At 52.5% G+C, this 27,294-nt stretch overlaps 2 protein-coding genes across 5 annotated transcripts in view; one reads left to right on the plus strand and one right to left on the minus strand.

Annotated features, from left to right (window-relative positions):
- FAM53A (family with sequence similarity 53 member A) overlaps positions 1-27,294 on the minus strand; it is a 39,975-nt gene that overhangs the window by 9,561 nt on the left and 3,120 nt on the right. For 3 of the 4 annotated variants that reach the window (XM_045528404.1, XM_045528403.1, XM_045528405.1), the window contains exons 2-4: positions 18,356-18,606; positions 6,047-6,101; positions 3,230-3,978 (exon numbers count right to left, since the gene is read on the minus strand). In XM_045528404.1, the coding sequence (XP_045384360.1) occupies positions 3,230-3,978; positions 6,047-6,101; positions 18,356-18,430 (879 nt within the window). In that variant the 5' untranslated portion in view covers positions 18,431-18,606. The remainder of the gene's footprint in view (positions 1-3,229; positions 3,979-6,046; positions 6,102-18,355; positions 18,607-27,294) is intronic. The other variant, XM_045528406.1, reaches the window with a different exon arrangement.
- LOC123622213 (poly(rC)-binding protein 2-like) lies at positions 14,507-16,017 on the plus strand. The gene is given in 3 exon segments (XM_045528407.1): positions 14,507-15,047; positions 15,050-15,532; positions 15,575-16,017. Coding segments are annotated over 3 exon segments (1,056 nt in total). The 5' UTR covers positions 14,507-14,734; the 3' UTR covers positions 15,835-16,017.

The following is a 27,294-nucleotide window of genomic DNA, read 5'->3' on the forward strand; positions in this document are numbered from 1 at the left end:
TGCACATGTGTACATGTATGTGTGTACACATGTGAGTGGGTGGGTGGGTGTGCCTGTGGGCACAGTGGTGTGTATGCACGTGTGTACATGGATGAGTGTGTGTGTACATGTGAGTGGGTGGGTGGGTGTGCTTGTGGGCACAGTGGTGTGTGTGCACGTGTGTACATGGATGAGTGTGTGTGCACATGTGAGTGGGTGGGTGGGTGTGCCTGTGGGCACAGTGGTGTGTGTGCACGTGTGTACATGGATGAGTGTGTGTACACATGTGAGTGGGTGGGTGGGTGTGCCTGTGGACACAGTGGTGTGTGTGCACGTGTGTGTGCACATGTAAGTGGGTGGGTGTGCCTGTGGGCACAGTGTGTGTGCACGTGTACATGGATGAGTGTGTTTACATGTGAGTGGGTGGGTGGGTGTGCCTGTCGGCACAGTGGTGTGTGTGCACGTGTGTACATGGATGAGTGTGTGTACACATGTGAGTGGGTGGGTGGGTGTGCCTGTGGACACAGTGGTGTGTGTGCACATGTAAGTGGGTGGGTGTGCCTGTGGGCACAGTGTGTGTGCACGTGTACATGGATGAGTGTGTGTACACGTGAGTGGGTGGATGGGTGTGCCTGTGGGCACAGTGGTGTGTGAGCACATGTGTGTGCACATGTAAGTGGGTGGGTGTGCCTGTGGGCAGTGGTGTGTGCACGTGTGTACATGTACGAGTGTGTGTGCACATGTGAGTGGGTGGGTGGGTGTGCCTGTGGGCAGTGGTGTGTGTGCATGTGTGTACATGTATGTGTGCACATGTGAGTGGGTGGGTGGGTGTGCCTGTGGGCACAGTGGTGTGTGTGCACGTGTGTACATGTACGAGTGTGTGTGCACATGTGAGTGGGTGGGTGGGTGTGCCTGTGGGCACAGTGGTGTGTGTGCACGTGTGTACATGGATGAGTGTGTGTACACATGTGAATGGGTGGGTGGGTGTGCCTGTGGGCACAGTGGTGTGTGTGCACGTGTGTACATGTACGAGTGTGTGTACACATGTGAGTGGGTGGGTGGGTGTGCCTGTGGGCACAGTGGTGTGTGTGCACGTGTGTACATGTACGAGTGTGTGTACACATGTGAGTGGGTGGGTGGGTGTGCCTGTGGGCACAGTGGTGTGTGTGCACGTGTGTACATGTACGAGTGTGTGTACACATGTGAGTGGGTGGGTGGGTGTGCCTGTGGGCACAGTGGTGTGTGTGCACGTGTGTACATGTACGAGTGTGTGTACACATGTGAGTGGGTGGGTGGGTGTGCCTGTGGGCACAGTGGTGTGTGTGCACGTGTGCCCACCCAGGTGAGGAAGGACTGAGTGTCCTGTACCACACAATTATATAAGCTTTAGAAGGAAACCAGAACATTTCTTTCTGGCTTTGACCTGGGTAGGGAGGGAACTGACAGGCACCAGGGCCGCAGGCCACCTGTTCACCAAAGGTGGCACACATGAAGACGGGACACAGGCACAGGCTGGGGGAATGTCTGCAACATGCATGATGAGCAGAGTGCCAGCATCCTGACCAGAAAAGAGAGAGACTGCAAACCCACTGGAAAAGTAATCAGCGCTTCATGGAAGAAAGGGGGAGGGGAGGGGAAGGGAATGGAGAAGAGGGAGGGGTGCACTGTGGCGCCCCACACACAGCCTCTACCTGTGGTCCCCGCCATCAGCCCCCCACCTGGTCAGTCCCACCCTCCACTTACTCCCATGGGATCTGGAACGCTTGAGCCTCTCCAGAGCAGGACGGCTGCTCAGTCACCAAGCGTCTCTGGCACGAGGTATCTGTGCCCCACCTCCTGCTATTCACCTGCGTCCCTCCTGTGCTCCAGGCCTGCCACGCTAGCACGCAGAGGACGGCTTGGTGTGTACGGGAAGCATGCGGCCAGCTTGCCAACATTCAGTGGCATTCCTGGTTGGTCCACCTTTACTGCAAAAGACCAGAACCTTCTTTTCTAAACCCCAGCTCCCTGGAGAAGCATTTCACAGCCGGTAAGTCTGGGTTTTCAACCCCTCAGCCACTGAGAAGAATCTTCCAGAGAACCCACTGGTCAGGAGAGGCAAAGCTGATGGTCATGTTGGGGTGGCCTAAAGCAGGCCTCCCAGAGGACCCCCAGGGTCCCACATAGGATCCCGGCCATGGCAGGTGGAGGAAGACCTTGGCTACCCGTGCCACTTCTCCCTGATTTAAATTTCAACAGACCACACTCCACTCGCTGCCCTCCCAGGACAGCCCAGACGCAGCCCACCTGACTGAGAGGGTGCAGCAGACACACCGAGCACAGCCTGCACTCACCCCCACCAGCCCTCAGAAGCAGGGACAGGTCAGGCCGTGGCCCAAGGGACAGGCAAGAGGGGAGAGGCTGACACACAGCCCTGCCCCTCTCAGCCTTGGCCCCCTCTGCCCCTGGCTTACACTTGGAGTTGGCACCAGGATGTCCCTCCTCATACAGACCCTGGGACCCTGAGCATAGCCCCCCCCTGCCCGTTATGGCCTCCCTGCCCTCTGAGTGCCAGGGCCCTCGAGGCTCCAAGCTGAGACCTGAGGAACAGTCTCCTTGGTCCTGTTGCTCTCCTCTAACTGCCGGCCTGTGAGCTGTGGGGGACCAGCAGTGATGGTAGGGAACGAGAAACTCTTTCAGACCACAGTTCAAAGGCTCCATCAAAATGCTCGCTGGGCCAGGGAGGGCCCTAGGCTCATGGATGCTGCCATCGGGGTTCCCGCTGCCTCCCATGAGAGAGGGGCCTGGGTCTGGGCACAGTGCCCCCCTGCTCTGCCTTGTATGAGGCTCCCAGGATGGATCCTCACACCCAGAACCCTCAGCACCCCAGAAAAGGTAGTGAGGGATCCCAGCAGCTGAGGCTACCGAGTGGGCAGCTCCACCAGGACAGAGGCCCACAGGTCAGCGCCTCTGCCCCCAGCTCCCGCAGCCTGCGAGCCGGCCCTGCCTGTGGGGCAGGCGGCCTGACCAGGGCTCTGAAGGCAGGGACAGGACCACCACCACTCCCACAGGGACCCGGCCCCAAGTCTGGTAGGCATTCCCGACCTGGCTCTCCTTACACCCATGTCCTAGTGCAGAGAAAACCAGCCAGCCAGTAAAACCAGCTATGCAGAAAGTCAGCTTGCTGCCTGCTGGCACCTACCTCACCCCAAGAATGGCCATGTCCAGACCTAACCTTCCCTGAGCACCGGGAACAACAACAAAGCCTCACCCGAGTCATTTTTAGGAAATCCAGGGATGGGCGTGTCCACGGGGCATCCTCCTGGTGCCTCCGCTTGCGCTGGCTCCTCGTCCTGCTGAGCACGCACGGCTGTGAGTGGCACCGGAGCAGGCCGTGGCGCCGGCCCAGCTCGGGCGTGGATGTGGGGGTGCTGCTGGCTGAGGGCAGGGGGGTGCACGTGCCCACAAGGTGCTCCTGAGAGAGGGACAGCCGGCGCCTCGAGGGGAGCAGGCAGGGCCCCACCAAATGCCAGGGTGGGCCTGAGCCGGTGCTGCTCTCGCTGCTGTCCACAAAGCCGCCGCTGGCCGAGGATGGCCGGGGTGCCAGGGGCGAGGTGGGGCCAGCCAGCGGCACAACACTCCTCGGCAGGATGGTACCCACGCTTTCCTGCAGCGTGGTGCTCCCGCCACTGTTGCACCACCTCTTGGAGACCAGAGTCCAGACCTTGGAGCTGCTGGGGCACCACAGGGACCTGCAGCGTGCCAGCTCCTCAGGCTCGGATGGGGATCGGCAGTGCCGCTTGGTCGGCGGAGCCACAGGTGGCCCTGTGCTCTCACTGAGGTCCGCAGCGCTGACCGCATCCAGGCCTGTATGTGGGCCCAGCGACTCCGGCTGCCACCGGAGACCCACACTGTGAGCTGCACCAGACAGGCTGGGCAGGAACGGGAGATCGTGGCCTGTGGCCCCCTGGCTTCCAACAGGCCATCCTCCACCTAAGACCTTCTGGGGGTTCTGGTCTGCTGAGGAAACAGGAACGGGGAGAAGAGACAGGTGAACAGCAGGTGAGGGGTGTCCTCTGCCCAGGGGAGCAGCCCGACACAGGCCAGCCAGGGCCTGGCCCGTCACCTCCACCTCAAGGCCTCTTCTCAGAAACGTCTGCTCCGAGGGACTCGCCAGGGCACAGGTGTCTGTGGGAAATGCCACTAGTCACACGGTCAGCACCAGCCCCACCTGCACAGACCCTGGCTCCTGAATGGCCCTGCTTTCCCTCCTCAGGTTAGTGATGGAACTAATTCACTTTGTGAAGGAAGACGCCTGGTCGTAGCAAGGTAAGTTAGTGTCCCCATGCCTGAAAACCACCACCCTGCTCTGTTCTCCCTTGAGCTTCACTAAAATGTTCTCCTTGTGTCATCAAAATGCTTTTCCTTTGTCTGTGGCCAAAGAGTCTCACAGGTGAGCGACTTCCCCAGCTGGGACCCCTAAAAACAGCTCCTGTTACTTCATGATCTGGGATCACACCCCTGAGGGCAGGTGTCTTCAGGGAGTCTGGGCTTCAGAAACTCCTCCCCAACCTTGGACCCATTGGAGCCGAGCCCCAAGGCTCCCAAACTCACTTCCTTCACCCCTTTCCCAGAGAAGCACCCACATAATCCCCCCGAGTCCCCAGTCCTCTCTCACCTGTCCCCGTCCCTCCACCTGGTGCCCGGACCCACAGGTGCTCAGAGCCATCACGGCCCTGGCCACCAGCCTCCTGACCCACTCCACCCCATCACTGTTCACAAGGTGGACTTGACAGCAAAGTCAGGTGTGTGGGCCTTTTCACATGGAGCTGGCCCCCGGCCGCAATTCCTGGACCACAATGACCTCCCCGGACAGTGCTCCAGGATATGCTCTTGGCCGGGGGACATCCGGCACCTCCAGGGCTCCCCAAGTGGCTCTTGCACTGTCCAGCTGAGGGACCCTGAACTGGAGGATACAGGGAAGAAGGCCAGGTCCACTTCTAGGGGAAGACTGTGCAAAGGTCCTGGGGTGACCTGGGGCAGCAGGGAGGCAGGGCAGGGGTGCGGGGAGCAGGTATGGTTGGAGAGAAGCGGCCAGATGAGGAGTGTGCAAAGCCCTACAGGGCTCTGGGCAGGGACTGAGGTAGTCAGTCTGGCCCCGCATACAGGACGAGCCCCAGAAGGCCAAGGCAGAGGCAGGAACAAGGATGTGGCACCACAGGAGGGCAGGTGGTGGGACTCAGACCCTGCCAGGCACTCACACTTCCTACTTCTATCTATTCATGAATTTGGTAAAAAACAAAACAAAACAAAAATAACCCTCCACTTTAGGAACTTGGCGCTCAGAGAGATGAGCCTCTGAACACGGATCGCAGCAGCAAAACCCTAAAGTCCTGCTCCGTGAGCACAGTGTGCTGGGCGCCATCACCCAGCCCCAGTCAGCGGGGGCCAAGAGAGGGTGACGCCCCGATGACCCAGGGCCTTCGCTGGGGGAGGACCTGGGACTCCAGGGTTATCAGGGTGTGAACACCAGTGAGCCTTCACACTCAGGCAGCTGCCTGCTCCTGGTCACAGAAGGGCCCGGGTACGGGGTGGGCCCAGGCGGATCCACACACTCCACAGCACGCACGTCCCAACACACAAAGGCGGCTCGGCATGCGCCACAGCAGAGCTCCCACCAACACTGCATGCGTCACCTGACCCACGGTCCCGTTCTTTCTCTAGAAGCCACAGGATGGCACGGGGTGAGCCTTGTTCCTCCCAGAAAGGCCAAGGCAGCCCCTTGGGCCCACATCGCACCCCCACCAGCAAAAAAGGGATGGGCCTTTCTCGGCCCCAACCCTGGCATGGGCTGTCCTGCTCACAGTCCACCCCGACCCCTGGCCCAGCAGCAGGGAGGATGGCTACAGGTGACCTCCCCCACCCCTCGGTGCAGGACACGCAAATACTTCCCCAGGACCTTTGCTCTGAAGATGTTCATGTTCAGCTTCCAGGACCTCCACTCGGCCTGGGGCCTGGCCCCAACTCCACTCACAGTCTGGCCACGCCAGCCCCACGAAGACCCTGCCAGGGCTGCTAGGACACTCACCACTGATCTCCAAAGGGAACAAATGGCCACTTCTGTTCAGCTTCTCAGCATAATACTGAAATGATAAAGAGAAACTTCAATACCGAGAATTCAGAAATAAGAAATATTCCTGTATTTTCCTCATTGCAATACATTCTATTTTTCCCCAACATTTTCTTTTTGGTGATTAAAATGAAAAGCACTGGCCGGGCGCAGTGGCTCACGCCTGTAATCCTAGCACTCTGGGAGGCCGAGAGGCGGGTGGATCGCTCGAGGTCAGGAGTTCGAGACCAGCCTGAGCAAGAGTGAGACCCCGTCTCTACTAAAAATAGAAAGAAATTATCTGGCCAACTAAAAATATATACAGAAAAAATTAGCTGGGCATGGTGGCGCATGCCTGTAGTCCCAGCTACTTGGGAGGCTGAGGCAGGAGGATTGCTTAAGCCCAGGAGTCTGAGGTTGCTGTGAGCTAGGCTGACGCCGCGGCACTCACTCTAGCCCGGGCAACAGAGCGAGACTCTGTCTCAAAAAAAAAAAAAAAAAAAAATGAAAAGCATTGACCTCTGGAATACTTTTTTTCCTTAATAGAAGTTTTTTAAAACCTAACAAAATTCAACTAAGTTGTCATTTTTCTTCCAAGCCACAAGGGTGCTTCCTGTCTCTGCTCCTAAAGTACAGACTTCTTTCCTTTCTGCTTATCCAAGCTACAACCATCTTTACAAAGCTCACCACTTAGTTACTTTGCAGCAAGATGGTCTTGAACTGGGATATAAGGAGCCCGCTTGCAACAGCTTAAACACGGGACCCAGGCTCTGGAGGGCAGCGCTGATCCAGGGAGACAGGCAGGGCCTCCCTCCCGCCAGCAAGGTGGAAAAGCCACTGGGCACAGTGGCAGCTGCGGGGCCTGCAGGGAAGGTGCTACTTTTTCCCCTTGGTTACGATTCTACCCCATGAAGTCTCAGGGAACTACTTGGCCAGTTGCATCTCCTTCAATGCCTTTGCGTGACTGCCTATCTGCTCCCACACACTGTCCCAGCACAGGCTCCAGGCGCAGAGCCCTGGGGGCCTAAGCCCCCATTAGAACAGGGTAGGGGTGTGCACACAGGAGACACATGTCCTACTGGAGCCCCACGGCCGTCACCGTCTAGCTGGGCACCCAGCAAGCTCTGTAACCTCCTGGAGCCTCAGCTTCCTTGTCTTTGAAAACACACCTGTAGTCCCAGTGTGCAGCAGGACACCCGAACACACCCAGCCCGACGCCACAATGGACCTCTAGCAAGGAAAGGGCTTTCTCAGCCAGCTCAAATGGCTCCCACGGGTGGGTCACGGGAGCCACAGACCTGCACCTGCCCCGGAGTTTCCACCTCAGCGCAAGTGCACACAGCGGCAGGGTGGTGCAGCTCAGTGCTCCCCAGGGAGGACTCCCAGCAGTGCTGGCTGTGTGGGATGGGTGCACAGCAGGGAACAGATGGAGCCAGGACACTAGGACAGAAGGGGACAGCAGGGCTCTCTGCAGGAGGGTGGCTGCTATGCCGCATGCCTTCTACTCGCTAGGACCAGCCTGTACAACATGCCTCATACTCAAGGGTCCTGACGAGACGAGGCGGCTTCTGAACCTTCCCTGGGAGACGCTGCAGAGGCGCTGAGACCACAGGATCCCGCTGAGCCAGCTGAGGCGGGCCCAGCCCCACCATGTACTCCCCGTGAGACCTGAACTCAGACCCTCTCCTCTACTGTAGAACCAGGTGACAACCCGTGCAGTGCCTGGCCACAGAGCCGGGTTGGGGGCTGGGCAAATGTGGCCATAAGTCCAGCTCCCTGACCAGTTCAGTGACCAGGGCAGGTGAGCTCCTCTCTGCAAGCCTCAGTTTCCTCATCTGTGACACAGGCAATAAGACGATGCCACAGGGCAGCGGTAAGGTTTACCTAAGAACACACGTAACCCACACAGATGATGACGGAGACCACATGTCTCTGCAAAGAAAAAAAGGAGAAACCAACCTTGACCCCTGCCAAATACAAAACTCAGTGCAGAGCGCGGTGCCCAAGCTGAAGGCAGAACACACGGGAGGACATCATCAAGTTTGGGTTAGCACAGATTTCTTAAATGGAATACAAAACACACTAGTTTACAGGAAAACATCTACAGTAAATTTAGAATTTCTGATCCTCCAAATATACTGTGAAGAGCAATAATGCAAACCGCTATATAGGAGAAAATAATCGCAAAACACATATCCAAGACAAGACTCATGGCCAGATTACAATTCTGTCTTTAAATCCTTTCTCCTCTCACATTCCACTCCATGCTGTCCAGAGAAGCCACGCTGCACCCGCGACACTTTGCTTAGACGTTTCCTCGGCCAAATACCCAATCTGGTCAGTCACAAGTGCCAGCTTCCAGAGGCACTAGAACACAAACACCACACCGCCAGGCTCCACGCCACTTCATAACCGGGCCTCTCCCCCAGGTTCCAGTAGCACATCCTTCATGTCTGTCGAGGGGGCCTCGGAATGGCCTTTACCGTCCGTACTTCTGCCAATGTTTTGCTCAGGATTACTCAGTTTACCCTCCAGGATGATGCACACTTTCCCTGCAGTTCTCTCTAGAGAACTTTTCCTGAGCCCTCACTAGAGTCACCTGCAAAGGTCTGTTCACAGCAGTGTGGCTTTTCCTAGAGTGCTCCCAGAACTCTCCGCGTGAGGCAGGGCCACAGCCGCTTCCTTGTGTCTAGGTGTTATATTTGTTATAGCAGCCTTCACTTCTCAGTACCAACTTCCCGCACTGACCACCACTGCTGGGGTGGCCCATCAAGAGCAAACACTTGGTGCCCACGGTTCTGGAGGCTAACAGCCCAAGATCAGGCACCAGCAGGTTCAGTATCTGGTGAGGGCTGCTTCCCAGTTCAGGGGCAGTTGTCTTCTTGCTGTAATTTCACACGGGGCTGGGGTTTCCCTGAGGTCCCTTTCAGAGGGTACAAAGCCCACTCATGAGGCTCTACCCTCGTGACCTACTCAACTCCCAAAGGCCCCACCTGCTAACACATCCCCTTGGGGGTGAGGACTTCACCATATGAATTTGGGGACACAAACATTCAGTCCATTGCACATCACCCATAAATTATGCCTCAACAAAAAAATATATTTCAAACGAATGGTTTATAAAAAGCAAACCCTCCACCAAGCAAAGCCTGAACCTGCACAGTTGGACGTGGCTGGAGGACAGCACAGCACACCAACCGCCACCGCATACCCACTGGGCTGGCAGGCCTGCTCTACTCTCTGCCCCCGCTCCTGGCCCCAACACCCCTGCCCATCCCCGCTCTGGGCCAGCCCCAAGTCAGGGGCCTTGGCCTCCCTGACACACTCTCACCCCATCCTGTTGCCCTGACCAGATCACAGCCCCCTGCTCTGGGCCCCGTGGACTCCCCGCTAAGTCAAAACCCAGGTGCCCATTCCCCAGGGTTCCCACCCTTACAGCGTCCCCCAGTGTCTACCCCTGGTGTCCCCCAACATGTCCCCCATGTCATCCCCAGGTGTCCCCCCATGTGTCCTCCCCCAGTATTTCCCCAACGTGTCCTCCCCCAGTGTCCCCCATGTGTCTCCCACCAGTGTCCCCACCGTGTCCTCCCTCATGTGTCCCCATTTCCTCCCCAGTGTCCCCCCACAGGTATCCACACAGCTCACCACCACCCCAGCCCTACCCAAATCCTAGCAAACGTCAGCGCCCTCAGCTCTATTCTCCTACCAGCCACAGTGATTCCTTCTCCACCTGCTCACTGGCAGCCTCCCCCAGGAAGTGACCACCTGCGTTCCCAGCCCAGCACCCAAAACAGACACAGGCACAAAGCAGGGTGGTCTTCACGTGTGAAAGCTAGGCCCCACTGCTTCCTGGCTGCTGTCCCCTCTCTCTGGGGACACCTGACCCCAGCATGATGTGATGCCCAGCCCCGCCCCCCCCCCCCCCCGTCTGCAGCCTACCCCGAGGCCCCGACGGCCTCCACCTGCCTCACCAACGGCAGGACCCCACTCACTGTTCTGTGCGCAGCCCACCACAACCCCGGCCCCTCTGCTCCCGCACCTGGGTGAGGCCCCCATGCCTGCCACCCTCAGCGCATCGAGGACAGAAGCCTCAAGGTGGGCGGCACCTGAGCTCCTCCTCCGAGCCCAGCACCTCATCTGACCTGGAGCCACACAGTGAATGAATGAATGAATCAGAGCCTCTGAAGTGTGGTCGAGAACACCAAGATCAGCCTGTCAAGTTCCACAAAACTCACGTTAGGATTTCTACTAGAATTGCAGTGATCTCTCTACAGGTGCATGGGCAAACAAACCACACAGCCACACCGTGGGACGCTTCACCAGGACAGAGGAGCAGCGACTGCCGCAGACAATCACCTGAGTGCATGTCCAGGGATGGAGTGGAAACGTGCCGCAGATTCTACCTATACGTCATCCTTGAAGTGCCAAGATTACACGGTTAGAAGAGACCAACGACTTCCAGGGACCCAGGAGGAGCAGACAATGAGAGGGAGCAGGCTGGCCATAATGGAGTGACCTAAGTGAAAGACTCAATGTCATCTTAAAAACTATGTTATCCACATAAATGGGCATTTACTCTCTATCTGTGCTGTCCAAGGCAATAGCCAGTAGCCACATGAAGCTATGTGAATTTAAACTTAAATATATACAATTTACAGTTCAGCTCCTCAGCCATACTCTTCGTACCTCAAGGCTCAATCATCACACGCCATAGTGGTTGCTGGCTTTGACAGCATGGGGCTCCACTGTCACACAAAGTCTCACTGGACGGCGTGGCCCTACATCCTCACCTACCTCCTCAGTGCAGCCAGCACAAGGTACGATAACTCAGTGCTACCTGGCACGGACAATGCCAGGAGACTCAAGACACAGCCCCGACTCTCAGGACACCTACTATCCTACCAGGGCAGGCAGGGAGGCAGGCCACGGGCCTGGACATAACCACTTGTCTTTCCAGGCCTTTTTGTCACAGCTGGATGGTCCTACAGTCCAAGTACATGGAGGCTAAGCAGGAAGAGCTCAGTGTAGCCTTGTAACAAGAGAGTTTTATAAAAACAGAGGGGCCTTCAGAGGAAGTAGGGAGAGCACTTCAGACCAGAGTAAAGGAGGCTGGACGTGATGCCTCATGCCCATAATTGTAACATTCTGGGAAGCCAAGCTGGGAGGACTGCTTGAGGTCAGGGGTTCAAGACCAGCCTGAGCAAGAGCAAGACCCCCATCTCTACCAAAAAATAGAAAAACTAGCCAGACGTGGTGGCACACACCTGTAGTCCCAGCTCGCTTGAGCCCAGGAGTTTGAGGTTGCTATGAGCTAGGCTGACACCATGGCACTATAGCCTGGGCAACAGAGTGAGACTCTGTCTCAAAAAAAAAAAAAAAAAAAAACAGACCAGAGTAAAGGAAATAAAATGAAGAGATGGGAGGTGACAGCCACACTGGACTGGGTGAGGCTAGGGGTGGACAGAGGGATAGGAGAATGTCAACAAGAAGCTGTAGGGCCTGGCACCCCCAGGCACTCACGCACAGGCAAAGGGTGCGTGATGGACACAGGCCCACATTGCACAGGTTAGCTGCCATCTATGACAGAGCCCTGGGACTGGGGGAGGTACCCCTGGGTTCCCCCTCACCTCTGCTGGGCCTTCTCAACTCAGTGGCAACCTCTTCACCCCGAACTTGGCCAGAGGTCCAGGACTGTGGTATTCACAGCTGTGTCCCAAAATGATGATGGACTAGACAAATGACCCAGAGCAGCACTATTGCTACAGCACTGGAGGCACTGAATCGTTCATGATTTTTAATTTTACTTAAATGTTTTTACTTTTAATTTTTGTTAGAGATGGGGTCTTGCTCTGTCGTCCAGGCTAGAGTGCAGTGGCATCATCATAGCTCACTACAGCCCCAAACTCCTTGGTTCCTCTCACCTCAGCCTCCCAAGTAACTGGGACTACAGGTATGTGCCACCACATCTGGCTAATTTTTTAAATTTTTGTAGAGACAGGTTCTCACTATATTGCTCAGGCTGGTCTCAAACTCCTGGCCTCAAGTGATCCTCCTGCCTTGGATGCCCAAAGTGCTGGGATTATAGGTGTGAGCCACTGCGCCCATCCTTACTTAAATTTAATTATTTTAATTTTAAAATTGATACTCAGTTGAGCAATTGGAAAATTTTTAAGTATAGTTAGAACAACTTGGGAATGTGACTCTACTTTTTCAACTAAAAATTTTATGAAATCTAAATACAGATAAAATTCTATGTAATGAAAACTTAGTGTCTGAATTGAGATTTACTGTAAGTGGAAAATACACACTAAGTTTCAAAGACTTAGCTTTAAAAAATGTAAATTTTAGATAAGAATGCCAAAGACTATTCAATGGGGAAGAAACAGTGTTTTCAACAAATGATACTGGCACAACAATGAAACTCAAGGAAGACATAGTCTTCATAACCTTGGATTTGGCAAAAGATTCTCACCAAAAGCACAAGCAGCAAAAGACAAAACAGATCAACTGGACTTCACGAAAATAATAAACTTCTGAGCTTCAAAGGACAAGAGAGTGAAAAAACAACAGGCTGAATGACAGAAGCTTTTGCAAACCATATATCTGATAAGGGACTAGTACCCAGAATATATAAAGAATTATTACAACTCAACAATTAAAGAGAAATAATCCAATTTTGAAATGGACAAAAGATTTCAACAGACATTTCTCCAAAGAAGATATACAAATGCCCAATGAGCACATGAAAAGATGCTTACCGTAACGAGTCATCAGGGAAATGAAAACCCAAACCATGATGAGATACAGCTCACACCCTGAGGATGGCTGTAACAGACAGATGGACAAGTGTCCACGAGGATGTGGGGAAACTGGAATCCACATGCGCTGCAGGGGGGATGTGAGGCGAAGCTGCCATGGAAGACAGTTTGGTGATTCCTCAAAAGGTTACACACCGGATTACCGTATGACCCAGAATTCCACCCCTAGGTATGTATCCAAAAGAAATGAAGACATATTTCCACACAGAAACTTGTACATGAATGTTCATAGCAGCATTATTCAAAATAGCCAAGAAGTGGAAACCACCCAAGTGTCCATCAGCAGAGGAGTGGATAAACAAACTGTGGTCTGCCAAGCATGACACTGACCGAGCCTCACTCGCTGCCCAAGAGAGCTCTCTGTGCTAAGGACCGCTGACGGCTCGTTCCATTCTGCACCATGCACGACGACAGCCACTAGTCACACGAAGATACTGAGCACTTGACACGTGTCGAGTGCAATAGAGAAATAGCATTTTTAATTGTGTTCAATTTTAATTAAATAAACTGTCTGAAAAGACAGTTCAGGGACACCATCAGCTGCATGCTTCTGGGGGACGGTCCAAGACAGCAGCTCGGTGTCCTCAACAAACGAACCCTGAGGGGAACCTACAGATCAAAAGAGACATGAGACACAATGCATCTGTACCCCTGCACAAATTCAAACTGAGACAAGTGAGGAAACTTGAACACCAAGTATTTAATGATATTAAGGAATTACTGGGGGGGTTTAGGAGTGAAAACGATATTCTGGTCATGTTTCTTAAAGTCTTTATCTCCTAGAGACACACACTGAACTATTTACAGAGGAGATACGTCTAGAATGTGGTGCAGAACAATCGCAGGAGGAGAGTGGCTGAGGGCACTCAGCAAGGATCCGTGGGCTGATGGTGGCACTTTGCTCTCTTGTTCAGGCTGGGCAGGGGGCTCACTGAGGTTTCTAACTCTCTACTATTGTCTTCATTTATTTTTCCATAAAAATACTACTTTAAGTCACCTTTAAAACCATCAAGTTCTATCTTTATATAACAAATTGGCTTTTTAAAATACTGATTTGTGCCAGTGAGTGTCAAAAGTAACTTGTAAGGCCAGGCGCGGTGGCTCACGCCTGTAATCCTAGCACTCTGGGAGGCCGAGGCGGGTGGATTGTTTGAGCTCAGGAGTTCAAGACCAGCCTGAGCAAGAACGAGAGCCCGTCTCTACTAAAATAGAAAGAAATTATATGGACAGCTAAAAATATATATAGAAAAATTAGCTGGGCATGGTGGCACATGCCTGTAGTCCCAGCTACTTGGGAGGCTGAGGCAGGAGGATCGCTTGAGCCCAGGAGTTTGAGGTTGCTGTGAACTAGGCTGATGCCACGGCACTCTAGCCTGGGCAACAGAGTGAGACTTTGTCTCAAAAAAAAAAGTAACTTGTATTTAGACATTTGCAGGTAACGTGGGAGAGCTGGCCTCACCTATAATTTCCCACCCAGTAACCAGATTTCAAAGTTCTTCAACACAGTTGAACACACTGTCCTGATCACAAAATGATACTAAGAGATTCTGATAGCCCAGACCAGCAGAGGCAGCAGCCGGAGCAGCCGCAGCCTGCACCCTCCACCCGCCCCGGGGTCTCTTTCCCCCTTCCTCCTCCTCCTCCTCCACTCCCCCTTCCTCCGGGGGGCGGGGAAACCTCGCCTTACTGCCCGCCCCTATTGTTCCGCCCCTGGCCTCCCGCCCTTCCCATTCCCACCCGTTCCCCTTTTCCCCTCAGTTGCCTCGCGCCTGCAGTTTTTGGCTTTCACCCCCACCAGTGACCAAAGACTTGACCGCTCAAAGTCCAGCTCCCCAGAACAGTGCTCGACATGGACACTGGTGTGACTGAAGGTGGATTAAATGTCACTCTCACCATCCGGCTACTTATGTATGGAAAGGAAGTTGGCAGTATCATTGGAAAGAAAGGAGAATCAGTTAAGAAGATGCGCGAGGAGAGTGGTGCATGTATCAACATCTCAGAAGGGAATTGTCCTGAGAGAATTATCACTTTGGCTGGACCCACTAATGTCATCTTCAAAGCCTTTGCTATGATCATTGACAAACTGGAAGAGGACATCAGCAGCTCTTTGACCAATAGCACAGCTGCCAGTAGACCCCCGGTCACTCTGAGGCTGGTGGTCCCTGTAGTCAGGGTGGCTCTGTCATTGGAAAAGGTGGTTGCAAGATCAAGGAAATACGAGAGAGTACAGGGGCTCAGGTCCAAGTGGCAGGGGATATGCTCCCCAACTCAACTGAGCGGGCCATCACTATTGCTGGCATTCCACAATCCATCATTGAGTGTGTCAAACAGATCTGCGTGGTCATGTTGGAGACTCTCTCCCAGTCCCCCCCGAAGGGCATGACGATCCCGTACCGGCCCAAGCCGTCCAGTTCTCCGGTCATCTTTGCAGGTGGTCAGGACAGGTACAGCATAGGCAGCGACAGTGCGAGGTTTCCCCACACCACCCCGTCCATGTATCTCAACCCTGACCTGGAGGGACCACCTCTAGAGGCCTATACTAGTCAAGGACAGTATGCCATTCCACAGCCAGATTTGACCAAGCTGCACCAGTTGGCAATGCAACAGTCTCATTTTCCCATGACGCATGGCAACACCGGATTCAGTGGCACTGAATCCAGCTCTCCAGAGATGAAAGGCTATTGGGCAGGTTTGGATGCATCTGCTCAGACTACTTCTCATGAACTCACTATTCCAAATGATTTGATTGGCTGCATAATTGGGCGTCAAGGCGCCAAAATCAATGAGATCCGTCAGATGTCTGGGGCACAGATCAAAATTGCAAACCCAGTGGAAGGATCTACTGATAGGCAGGTTACCATCACTGGATCTGCTGCCAGCATTAGCCTGGCTCAATATCTAATCAACGTCAGGCTTTCCTTGGAGACGGGTGGCATGGGGAGCAGTTAGAACAATGCAGATTCATCCATTATCCCTTTCTGCTGTTCACCACCACCCATGATCCATCTGTGTAGTTTCCGAACAGTCAGCAATTCCAGGTTTTAAATAGTTTGTAAATTTTCAGTTTCTACACACTTTATCATCCACTCGTGATTTTTTTAATTAAAGCGTTTTAATTCCTTTCTCTGTTCAGCTGTTAAATGCTGAGATCCATATTTAGTTTTATAAGCTTCTCTCTGTTTTTTTTTCTTTTTTTGGCTCATGAATTTTATGTTTGTCATAGAAATTAAGAGTGGAATATTAATACATTTCAGTTTAGTTCTGTAATGTCAGGAATTTTTCAAAAAAATTAAAAGATGGACTGGAGCTTTTTCTTTGTGAATAGAAAAAAAAAAGAGAGGTTCTGATAAACTAAACACTCTAAATCAGATGGTGCTAGGGATGACAGGGACTTCTTGCTCAAAAAGGTATGATTTGTGTATACCACTGTATGTAAATTATACTCATTTTTAATAAAGGTGACTATCAGCAAAAGCAGGTGCTATAAACAAAGTATAACACACCCATGCTACAGAAACCACACAGATACAGCAGCAAGTCCTACCAGGAACTCACCGAAACGCCCACTGGTAATAAGGGAATTATTTTCCAAACCGTTTATATTCTGGACAGAAAGACTGACAGGAAATTCACACAGAGGGATTACTGGGTTACAGTGGAAGGAATTCTAGGGGGGATTGTTCTTGTCGTCACATCTCTTCACAATGAAAGCCTTCCTGCGTGCCCCCATCGCCTGCTGCACGCCACCCCAGCGGCACCTCCACAGGAACCCCAGCAGTGGTGAGTGCAAGGCCGAGGCCTCGCCAGGCCACAGTTCTCCCCACAACATAAGGCCAGACAATCCTTCAAACACCAAAACGGCTCCTCTTAAAAGTCAAGATTTAGGTTTGGTGAAAAAAAGTTTCATTCTCCCATTTCAGAAGAAACGACTATGGCATCCACTGGAGTCCTGGGGAACGCATCACCAGAGGCAACAGACTCAACGGCAAACACCCTGGGCTAGGCACCAGCACAAGCAGCGCCAGGCGGAGGCCCAGGAGCAGCCTGTGAGCTCAACCCCCGTTACCCCTCACTCCACGCCCTCCAGGGCCCCTGCAAGGCCGGGGCCTGGCTGCAGAACTGGCCACGATAGCTTCTCTCTGTCAAATGACAAAATGTTCCCTATAAGATGTCAAGAGTGACCATCTAAAGAGCCGAGAATGTGGGGGCCCACAGGCATCACTGCATGTCAGGGGTCTGTGCAGACACCTCCACTGAGGGGACCCTGCCTTCTCCCTGGGAAAGCGACCCAGCACCCTGGCTGACATCTGCTTGCCAGGAATGTCCTAAGAAGCATGGGGCCATCTCATGAGGCATGTACTACCCCATATCCTGTGGCCTTGGTTAAAGTCTCCTTAAAACCGTTTTCTCCATTTAATCAAAAGAAAAACTGGGAACCGGCATGCAGTGTCATGGGCATGGGCTTACAGCCCAAACTCATCTCCCCTGCTTCAGTCTATCCTGTGGGAAGGAGACCTCACCTCCCACCCCATGGGCTGAGAGCCTGGAAGGCACAGACCGCAGGATGCAGTCAGCGCTGCTGTAGTCACCACTGTCACAGCAGCCCCAAGTGCCAGGCCCTGCAAGCAGTGCTGGCAAAGGTTCCGGCCACCTGCCACCTCCTGCAGGGAACGGAGCCCAGTGACCACGCTTACTCACCCCACCTTGAGAGGCAGCTCTTGGAAGGAGTGCCTTCAGCTCAGACCCTCAGATCCTCCTCAAAACCACCTGCAGTCAAGAAAGGCCACACATGCCTGGCCCCAAGGCCTGGGATCCACAGATGTCCCTCTGCCTTCTCATCTCCTTAACATGCAACAGGCTACAAGTTAAACCACATTCATAGGACAGGCATCGAGTGACAGGAGGGAGGCTCTGGGTCCCACTGGGGTCCAGTGAGACCCTCCAGGCCCAGTTGTCTGTGTCATGCGTGAATCTGGTGGCTAGACACTCAGCCACCACCTTCTGGATCTGTGATCTAACCAGGGGAAGGGGGCTACTGAAGATGACACATCAGAAGTTACTTTACCACAATGCAAGAAAATGAATCTGCACACACAAAGTTCAAACCAGGCAAAACTAATCTGTTGTGACAATGTCCAAGACAGAGGCTCCTCCAGGAGGGGTGGTATTGGGAGGGGCACCCAGTGGGAGTCTGCACAGCTGTTGGATCTGGACAACGGGTAACAGGTGCACCACACCCATGACTCCCAGGCTTCTGTGCACAGGTCTGCCTTTCATTAAAAGCTTATTCTTTTTTAAATGACACTGAAAGCCCACAGTGAGGATGTTGATGGGCTCTGGGACCATATGTGTACTGGACACCCCATCCCGGGCCCAGCAGCGCCTCCCCCACCTGCCCTCACCCAGGCCCCTCAGCCTTCAGCCTGCACCACCACCTCTGACTCTGCCGTCCGCCCCCACAGTGGCTTACCGGGCCAGCCTTGGCCTTACGGGTGAGGTCGTCCAGACTCTGGCTCTGCAGCTTCTCAGTGATGAGTGTGACCATGGTCGGGGCCCCAAGTCCTCCATCCACGCTGACAGGCACTGGAGTTCTGGAACATTAGACTTCAGAAGGCCCAGGCCACAGGTGGGGCTGAGCTAAGTCTCAAGGTTATGTCTCCATTTACAGAATGATCCATTTTCAGAATGATCCATTTTCATAGACTCTTCAGAGCTTTGTGTCTGTTTTTCGGTACAGAAAAATCATGTGACTATATGCAAAACCATCTCGCTGACATTTCTGTTATGTGCCAAGTCCCCTGTGTATAAAATATTTCTGATATCCTATAAGTCAAGGATGGGGAGTTAAAGGCACACACTAGACCCAGCCACTCCCCAAGCCTCAACTAAACAATAAGAAAGGCCCCATCCACTCCTGCTTTCAAAAACAGCAAAGAAAACAGGGCAGGAGACAACGGCAAGGTCATTTTGGAAGCTGGGAAGCCGCTGGAAAGCCGATCTCCAGCCAGCAGTGCAGTAACCCTGACTATAAACTACTGAACGCCACCAGGTCTGCTCCAAGGTTGAATGCCCCTCCCACCTTCAATCCAGCCAGCTGGGTTGGAGCCTCCCACTCAAGCTGTGGTTCCCTCCTGCGAGGCAGGTGGGGAGTGAGCCAGAGTTCTGCACTAGGCCCAGCTGACGGCCAGGGACCAGGACATGGGGGCTGCAGGACGATGAGCTCTCCAGCCCAGGAGTGGCGGCTCTGACCACACCTCAGGCAGAGGCTGAGACATCTGCACCCACAGACCCTGCCAGGGCAGGGCACCAGCAAAGTGGCCCACACCCACCTGCAGCCAGACCCAGCTACCTTGCAACTTCGGTCCCCTCAGTGGCCCTGCTGGGTATGAGCAGCTGCCAAGAGCCACCAGTTTAGGACACAATAGAGGCCAAATGGACAGGGAAAAGCAGACAAAACCAGCAACTTAGAGAAGATCAACCACATAAGTGGGCAAAACCTTCCACAGTATCCTCAATGTGACCCTCAAAGCGACAAGTCGCTGTCTCCGTGAAATAAGATCAGGACACCCTTAAAAAGGAACACTCAGAGAAAAAAGAAAAAAGCTCTTGGAAATTATTATAAAACAGCAGTGATGGAACCGCCACAGAATCTCCAGAGCTTGTGTCCCCAACTGCCACCCAGCTCTGCCTTCTGAGGCCCCTGGGGTAGGCGCAGGACACCAATGCACCTGGGAGCCCAGGCCCCACCTCCAACCAGGCAAGGCCACCAGGGTGCAGCATCGCTCACGAGCACTTGCACCAAGGCCTTGGCATGATCTGTACCTGTCAGAAGAACCTGTCATGGCAAACCCAGGCTTGTGTTAGAAAAGCAAGGAGCATCTAATTATATGAAATCTGTTAGGAAAATTAATTAATAGATCTAAGGAGAAAAGCCACATGAACATTTCTATAGATGCTGTAAAGATTTCAACAAAACTCAATACCCATTTTTCATTCTTAATAATACATACATATACATACTCTCAACAGGAATCAACAGATTCCTTCCTCAGAGGCCTAAAACCAGCATCTTATTAAACAGGGCAACACTGAGGCGTCCCGGCAGATGTGGGGAGCAGAGCAGGGCGCTACCAACGCTGCACCTGAGTGCGTGCCTGGCTCAGGGCATTCCTGTCAGGAGGCGCAGGCCCAGGGGACCGGGCAGGCCGAACCCAGGCAGGGGCTGTGAGCAGAGGTGCTGTCCACACAGGGGCTGTTCCAGGCCAGGGGCTACACAGATAACTGAAGTGCTGTTCCTCTTGGCTTATCTGACCTGAGATCCTTTCCACCGTGCCTTTAGCTCTTGCTGTCCTCGGCGCTGACCACTCCCACCATCCTTGGCAGAAACGGCTGTCATCTCCAGCCCACAGCTGAGGACCCCAGGCTCTGAAGGGGTGCAGCAGAGTCAGCCAGGCCCGCCAGGCCTCCCCAAGAGGTCTCTGCACCAGCAGTGGCTCTATTTAAGTGTTTCTCAAACCAAGGAACCAGAATGAGAGCCAACTGCACTGCACACCCAACACTGGCCCGACCTGAGCTGGGCAACCTGAGACGCCAGCTCCCCAGCACTGCACTAGCTCACCTCAGCCCACACTTCAGAGCACTGCCCTCACAGGATGGGGCCCAACAGGTGACAAGCTGCCACTCTCCTTAGCCCCCCACCCCAACATGCACAGTAACTGGCCCCACAGGGCTTGGAGCAGCCTCTCCTCCACCCGGCCCACGAGGGGCTCACACCCGCCTTGTCAAAACCCCTAGTTCCACAAAGTGCACACATACACACACCTAGAAAGGCTACAGTAGCCGCAATACAACTTGAAAAATTAATAAAATAACTAGTATTTTATTTTTAAAACAGGTCACATAGTGCTTAGAGAAATGCCGGATTCCAGGGCTAGAGTGCCTCGAGGTGCAGGAAGTGAGGCTGGGCTCCCAATGGCAACTAGCAGGTGACGGATGACAACAGTGGATTCTATGCCACAGAGTAAAGAACCCACAAATCCATGTGACGGAAATAACTGAGAAAATCAGTGAGCAGGAGAAGGGAAAACTCTTCCTTACAGAATACCAACTAATAAATGTAGATGGAAAGATGCAAATTTTTTTAAAAACCATGATTTGACAAACATCCCAACATAATGGTTTCAGGCAAGAATCGTCAATGATGCTAAAATCTACGGGTGAAAATGTAATGAGAAATGGAACATTTACATAGTCTCAAAGTATCTCCCTATAAGACACTTATTAATTACAAAGAAAAATAGTAACTCCACAGTGGAGAAACCTGGCAGATGCCACCTGAGCCAAGTGATCAGGGTGAATGCAGCTGATAACAGGCCACATGGACCGCAAGCCTCCTGACAGGACCCTGAGGACACAGCCCTGCGGTGGGGCTCCTACCAAAAATGCAGAACCCGGACTTAGTTGAGAGGAAAACTCAGACAAACCCAAGTGAGGCCAACTCTACAATATAACTAGCCAGTGTTATTCAGAAGCACCAGGGACACGAAAGACCACGAGGCTTTGTCCAAACTGGAGAGGAGAAAACGCAACACGCGATCCTGGGTCAGAGAAGGAGCAGAAGGGACCACCTCCCAAACCTGGTTGAACACCATCAGATGACAGTACTGTGCCACACACTCTCTTCCTAGCTGTGATCGCTGTCCTGTGCTCACTTGAAGACGTGAACATTTGGAGGATCCACATGCCCCTAAGTAGGCTAAGTGTGGACAGTCACACTCTCTCAGTTCAGATGTTAAAACATAAAGCATGCTCGCGAGAGCTTGTGGGGCGATGTGTCCAGTGGGAGGAGCGTGCACAGCACAACGCACAGGCACACCAGTGGCATCCAAGGCAGCTCGCACGTGTCAGGAAAAGCTCTGCAGCATGGAAGGGACAGCAGCACTGCTGACAGCACCTCCCTCCCTGAGCCAAGCAGACGGGATTGTGAGTGCTGGGCAGGGGAGGAGACCCTAGTGCAGAACAAGGATTTCCTTCCAGAAGGAAGGCATGTGACTCAGGTAGCTACAGAAATGTGTAGTAGCTTCCCATGGCTGCCACAACAAACTCCCACAGAAAGGGGTAAAACATTTGAAGTTTATTCTCTCACAGTTCTGGAGGCCAGACGTCTGAATTCAAGGTATCAAGAAGTGCCTGTTTGTGGAGACTGAGGGGGAACCTGTCTGTTGCCTCATGGGACACCACAGTCAGGAGGTATGACAGACACCTCCTCTGAGGGGATCTCAGTCTGCTTGAGGGGTCCAGGATGGAGCAGGTCAGGACCTGAGGAAGCCGGGGCAGGGAAAGCCGAGAGATAAAACAGTGACAGATGGTGGCTGGTGAGAAGGAAGAAGCCAGCAGATCCCTCCATGGCAGGATGACCCGTTTAGGGGGGCATGACACTGAAGCCAGGACTGAAAGCTGAGCAAGAGGCCCCCAGAGAAGAAGGGACAAAGGCCAGATGGGCAGGAAGAGTCCTTAGGGTGCCAAGGTGGACACAGGGCAGATGTGGGAAGGCCAGAGAAACCCAGCGCCAGGGTAGCGGAGGGGAGGGACACAGCAAAGCCTGGAAGGGATCACTCCCAGGCGCCTCCAGCAGCACAGCCACTGAGCAACATCCTGCCCCAACTCCTGGGCCACTGGAAGCCAGCCCCTCTGCACAAGAAGCTGTCCCGACTGACCCCACGAGCAGGTCCGGGGGGACCACCCTGAGCCCCGGGATGCCCCCTCCCCACACTGAATGAACCCACTTCAGAGGACAGGCTACAAAGAACTCATTTCTACTTTTCCTACAATAAGTAACTCAAAGCCTCCATCCTCAATTCCAAAGGCTCCAGCTCTTCGTTGAAACTGAGACGGCTAAGCCGACCCTTCCCACCCACTTGGCAACCCTCGACCCGCCCTTGGCAGGAAGTGGATCACAGGCTCTGAGCCCCAGAAACATCCTTCATGGCCCTTAGGACCGACAGAGGCCAAAATCCTCACCCTGACTCTAGGTCCCCCTACCTTGTCCCCTCGCTCCCCACGTTCTGGCCACACAGGCACCCTCCAGGCCCCCAGCAGGGTCACATGCTTAGCGGGTGCACCATAGGAGCAGCAGGGGACAAGCCTGTATTATGGACACTGCCTCACTCAGATTCCTGCCTCTACTGGACAGTGACAAAAACCTCTCAGCTGGTTGCTCTGGCCACTCTCATTCTTTGGAAATCTACTCTCCAAAAAGGCACCAAAGTAGGTTCTATTTTTCTGTTTTTTAATTCAAGTTTATTAACATGGAGTCAGATATAGCATTGGACTCCACGTTCAGCCATGAATCAGTTTCCTATGGCTCTCATAACAAGTATCGCAAAGTGGTAGCACAGAGCAGAAATTTAGGCCAGAAGCCTGAGATCAAGGTATTAGCAGGGGCCACGCCCCCACAGCTCTGGGAAAGGGCGTGCTCAAACCTCTCCCAAACATGGAAGCATCGTGCCAGTCATCCTCCTGCATTCTCCCTGTCTCTGTGTCCAAATTTCCCCTTTTTATGAGGACACCAGTCAGTGGATTAGGGCCCATCCTACTGCAGTGTGACCCCATCTTAACTAATTACATCTGCAACGACCCTATTACCAAATAAGGTTGTATCCTGAGGTCCTGGGGTTAGGACTTGAACACATGAACTTGGAGGGTAGACACCCTGTAACCCTTCACCATGGCAAGGCATACACAGTGGTTCTGGTTTAAAATACACTTCTGAGTGTTTCCTGACCATGTAGAAGACCTGCCCCCAGCTGCTCTCACAGTGGGCACTTCCACCCCTCCAGCTCTTAAACAGCACACGTGCCTGGCTGTGCCGGCTACACATCACCCACTGAGGCTTAGGTCTTGTTCACATCAGCCCCTAAACAGCACAGGTGCCCAGCTGTGCCTGGCTACACTCACCCGCCAAGGCTTAGCTCTTGCCAGCACATCCTCATACCAGCTCCCCCACACCACACTTCCCACTGGGGCTGTGTAAACATCTGATTAAGTCATTGCTGACTTTATCACATCACTGTAAATAGCGTTCCCAGTTAAGCCACACAGGGGGGTCTGTTCCCCAAAGCTAATAATTCCTTCCTTTTTCATATGCAAAGTTTCTACCTAGTACAAACTCTTCCCTCAAACTCCCTAGTGGAATTATAACCTCCCAGGATTGAGCTTCCTTTGGTCCAAGACATCAGGACACCCTTCAGCCTTTTTACCCCTCGAGCACCAGCCTATCTAGCCCTCCCAGGATGCCCCCACCCTCATCTCGTAGCTTCCGGAGAAGGGGTGCGTGTGAAGACCACGTCTCCTCTCTTCCCTCCCGACGCAGGAAGCCCACACCTCTGACGCCTGCCTGGTTCTCGGGGTCTTCTCTCTCCCCAGTGTTGGGACCTGTGCAAGACACCTCGGGGCAGGCAGGGCATTCCAGCCCTGAAGACAAAGTCCTTTGGCTTTCAGAGGCCCACTGGCCTTGAGGCTGATCACCTGCTGCCCTCCTTTCCCCAGTCTGTTTCTGGAGCTGCTCCTGTACCAGGCCCCTCCTCTCCAGCTTCTCCACTCTCTGCTGCTGGTGCCGCTCTACTTTCCAGGATCCGTCCTCAACTTCATCCTCCAAACCTTCCAGTAACATGCTCACTTCTCCTGGCATATGTTTAACCTCCCAGGGCTCCTTCCTCTTCCCTGAATGCTGTTTTAGAACCTCTGTTTTCACTCTTTTCTCTAAGGCCATATACCATAGGGCTATTTTTTGTGGTTTTTAAGAAATTATTTCCTCTGGTCCATGTACTATATATCTCAGTTCCCCTGGTCTTCTCCGCTTTTTTTTTTGAGACAGAGTCTCACTCTGTTGCCCGGGCTAGAGTGCCATGGCGTCAGCCTAGCTCACAGCAACCTCAAACTCCTGGGCTCAAGCAATCCAACTGCCTCAGCCTCCCAAGTAGCTGGGACTATAGGCATGCGCCACCATGCCTGGCTAATTTTTCTATATATGTTTTTAGCTGTCCATATAATTTCTTTCTATTTTTAGTAGAGACGGGGTCTCGCTCTTGCTCAGGCTGGTTTCGAACTCCTGAGCTCTAACAATCCGCCAGCCTTGGCCTCCCAGAGTGCTAGGATTACAGGCGTGAGACACCGTGCCCGGCCTCTGCTTTTCTTGGTATCTGCTTTCAGGCTGAGAGTTTCCTCTGACGTTTATCATCTTGGCTCTCCATTCGCAATAAGAAGGAGAAGCCATCATCCATTCTGCCTTGCTGCAGAGGGACTCAGTGGCTTGCAGGGCTGCATCCCCCTTCAGGTGGCAAAAGAACTTATCCTGGTTGAGCCAGGCGCAGTGACTCAGGCCCGTAATCCTAGCACTCTGGGAGGCCAAGGTGGGAGGATCGCTTGAGCTCAGGAGCTCGAGACCAGCCTCAGCAAGAGCAAGATCCCATCTCTACTAAAAATATAAAAATTAGCTGGGCATGGTGGCACACACCTACAGTCCCACCTACTTGGGAGGCTGAGGCAGGAGGGTCCCTTGAGCCCAGGAGTTTGAGGTTGCTGTGAGCTAGGCTATTGCCATGGCACTCTAGCCCAGGCAATAGAGCGAGACTCTGTCTCAAAAAAAAAAAAAAAAAAAAGCCTCATCCTGCATTTCCACCAGCAGGCCACCTGGCACTGGGAAGTCAGTAAGAATTTTCACAATAAATGAATTTGTGTGGATCACCAGGCTCAAAGCAGCACAAGCCCAGGTGAAATGGATAAAGCTACCTCCAAACCGCAACCTCTTGGAATCCTAGGGCAGGCGCCCAGCTAACCCAGAGCCTATCACTGGCTGCAGATCAGGCACTAAATCCAATCTGGACTTTGGACAAGCTACTTCATCTCCTCCACTCTGGTTCCTAAAGTCTGAAATAGGGAGAACAACTTTTCATTACCTACTTTAAAAGTTTGTTGTGTAGTAAAAAGAGACTCTATTCATCCCAGCTAACGACTGTTTCCTAGTTACGGAACTTGGAAGGCAGAAACCTTTGGAAGGTGCTTAGATCCTGAAGTTGTAGCCCCCTGGAATGGGATTAGTATTGTTACAAAGAGATCCCCAGGGAGCTCCCTCACTTTTTTTACCACGTGAGGACATAGGGAAAAGATGGCTATGAACCAGAAAGCAGGCCCTCAGCAGACCCAGAATCTTCCAATGACATGATCTTGGACTTCCAGTCTCCAGGAATGTGAGAAATAAATTTCTGTTGTTTATTACAGACCACTGAGACCATCTGCCCATTCTTATGTGGCTGTTACTGAGCAGGCACATGTGCACAGCCTGTGGCTTGTCTTTTTATTCTCTTGACAGTGTCTTTTGCAGAGACAACACAATATTGGAGAAGAACCAAGTTGGAGGGCTGACACTACCCAACTTCAAGACTTCCTATAAAGCTACTGTAATCAAGACAGTGTAGTATTGGCAAAAGAACAATTAGATCAATGGAACAGAGTAAAAAGCCTGGAAATGGAACCACATAAATATAGTTGCTGACCTCTGACAAATGAGCAAAGGCAATACAATGAAGAAAAGACAATCTTTTCAACAAATGGTGCTGGAGCAACTAAACATTCACATGCATAAAAATGAATCTAGACATAGATCTTACATCCTTCAAAAAAACTAACTCAAAATGGATCACAGACCTAAAGTAAAATGCAAAACTATAAAATTCCTAGAAACAGGAGAAAATCTAGATGACCTAAAGTTTGGCAATGACTTTTGAGATATAACACCAAAGGCATGACCCATGAAAGAAAGAATTGACAAATTGAACTTTACTAAAATTAAAAATATCTGCTCTGGAAAAGACACTGTCAAGAGAATAAAAAGACAAGCCACAGGCTGGGCACATTAGGTCAAACCTATAATCTTAATACTTTGGGAGGCCAAGGTGGGAAGATCACTTGAGGATGGAAGTTCAAGACCAGTCTGTGCAACGCAGGAGACCCCATCTCTACAAAAAATTAAAAATTAAAAAATAGCCAGGCATGGTGGTACATGCCTACAGCCCCAGGATCAGGAGGCTGAAGTGGGTGCATCACTTGAGCCCAGAAGTTTGAGGTTTCAGTGAGCTATTATCGCACCACTGCACTCCAGCCTTGACAACAAAGCAAGACCCTGTCCCAAAAAAAAAAAAAAGACATACCACAGACTGGGAGAAAATATTCGCAAAGACATATCTGATAAAGGACCATTATCGAAAATATACAAAGAACTTCTAAAACTCAACAACAGAAGCAACCAAGATGCCCTTCAGTAGGTGAATGGATAAATTGTGGTACATCCAGTCAAATATTATTCAGCATTAAAAAGAAATGTGTTATCAAGCCATGAAAAGACATGGAGGA

Source organism: Lemur catta, chromosome 17 (assembly GCF_020740605.2).
Source record: "Lemur catta isolate mLemCat1 chromosome 17, mLemCat1.pri, whole genome shotgun sequence".
NCBI classification, from domain to species: domain Eukaryota; kingdom Metazoa; phylum Chordata; class Mammalia; order Primates; family Lemuridae; genus Lemur; species Lemur catta.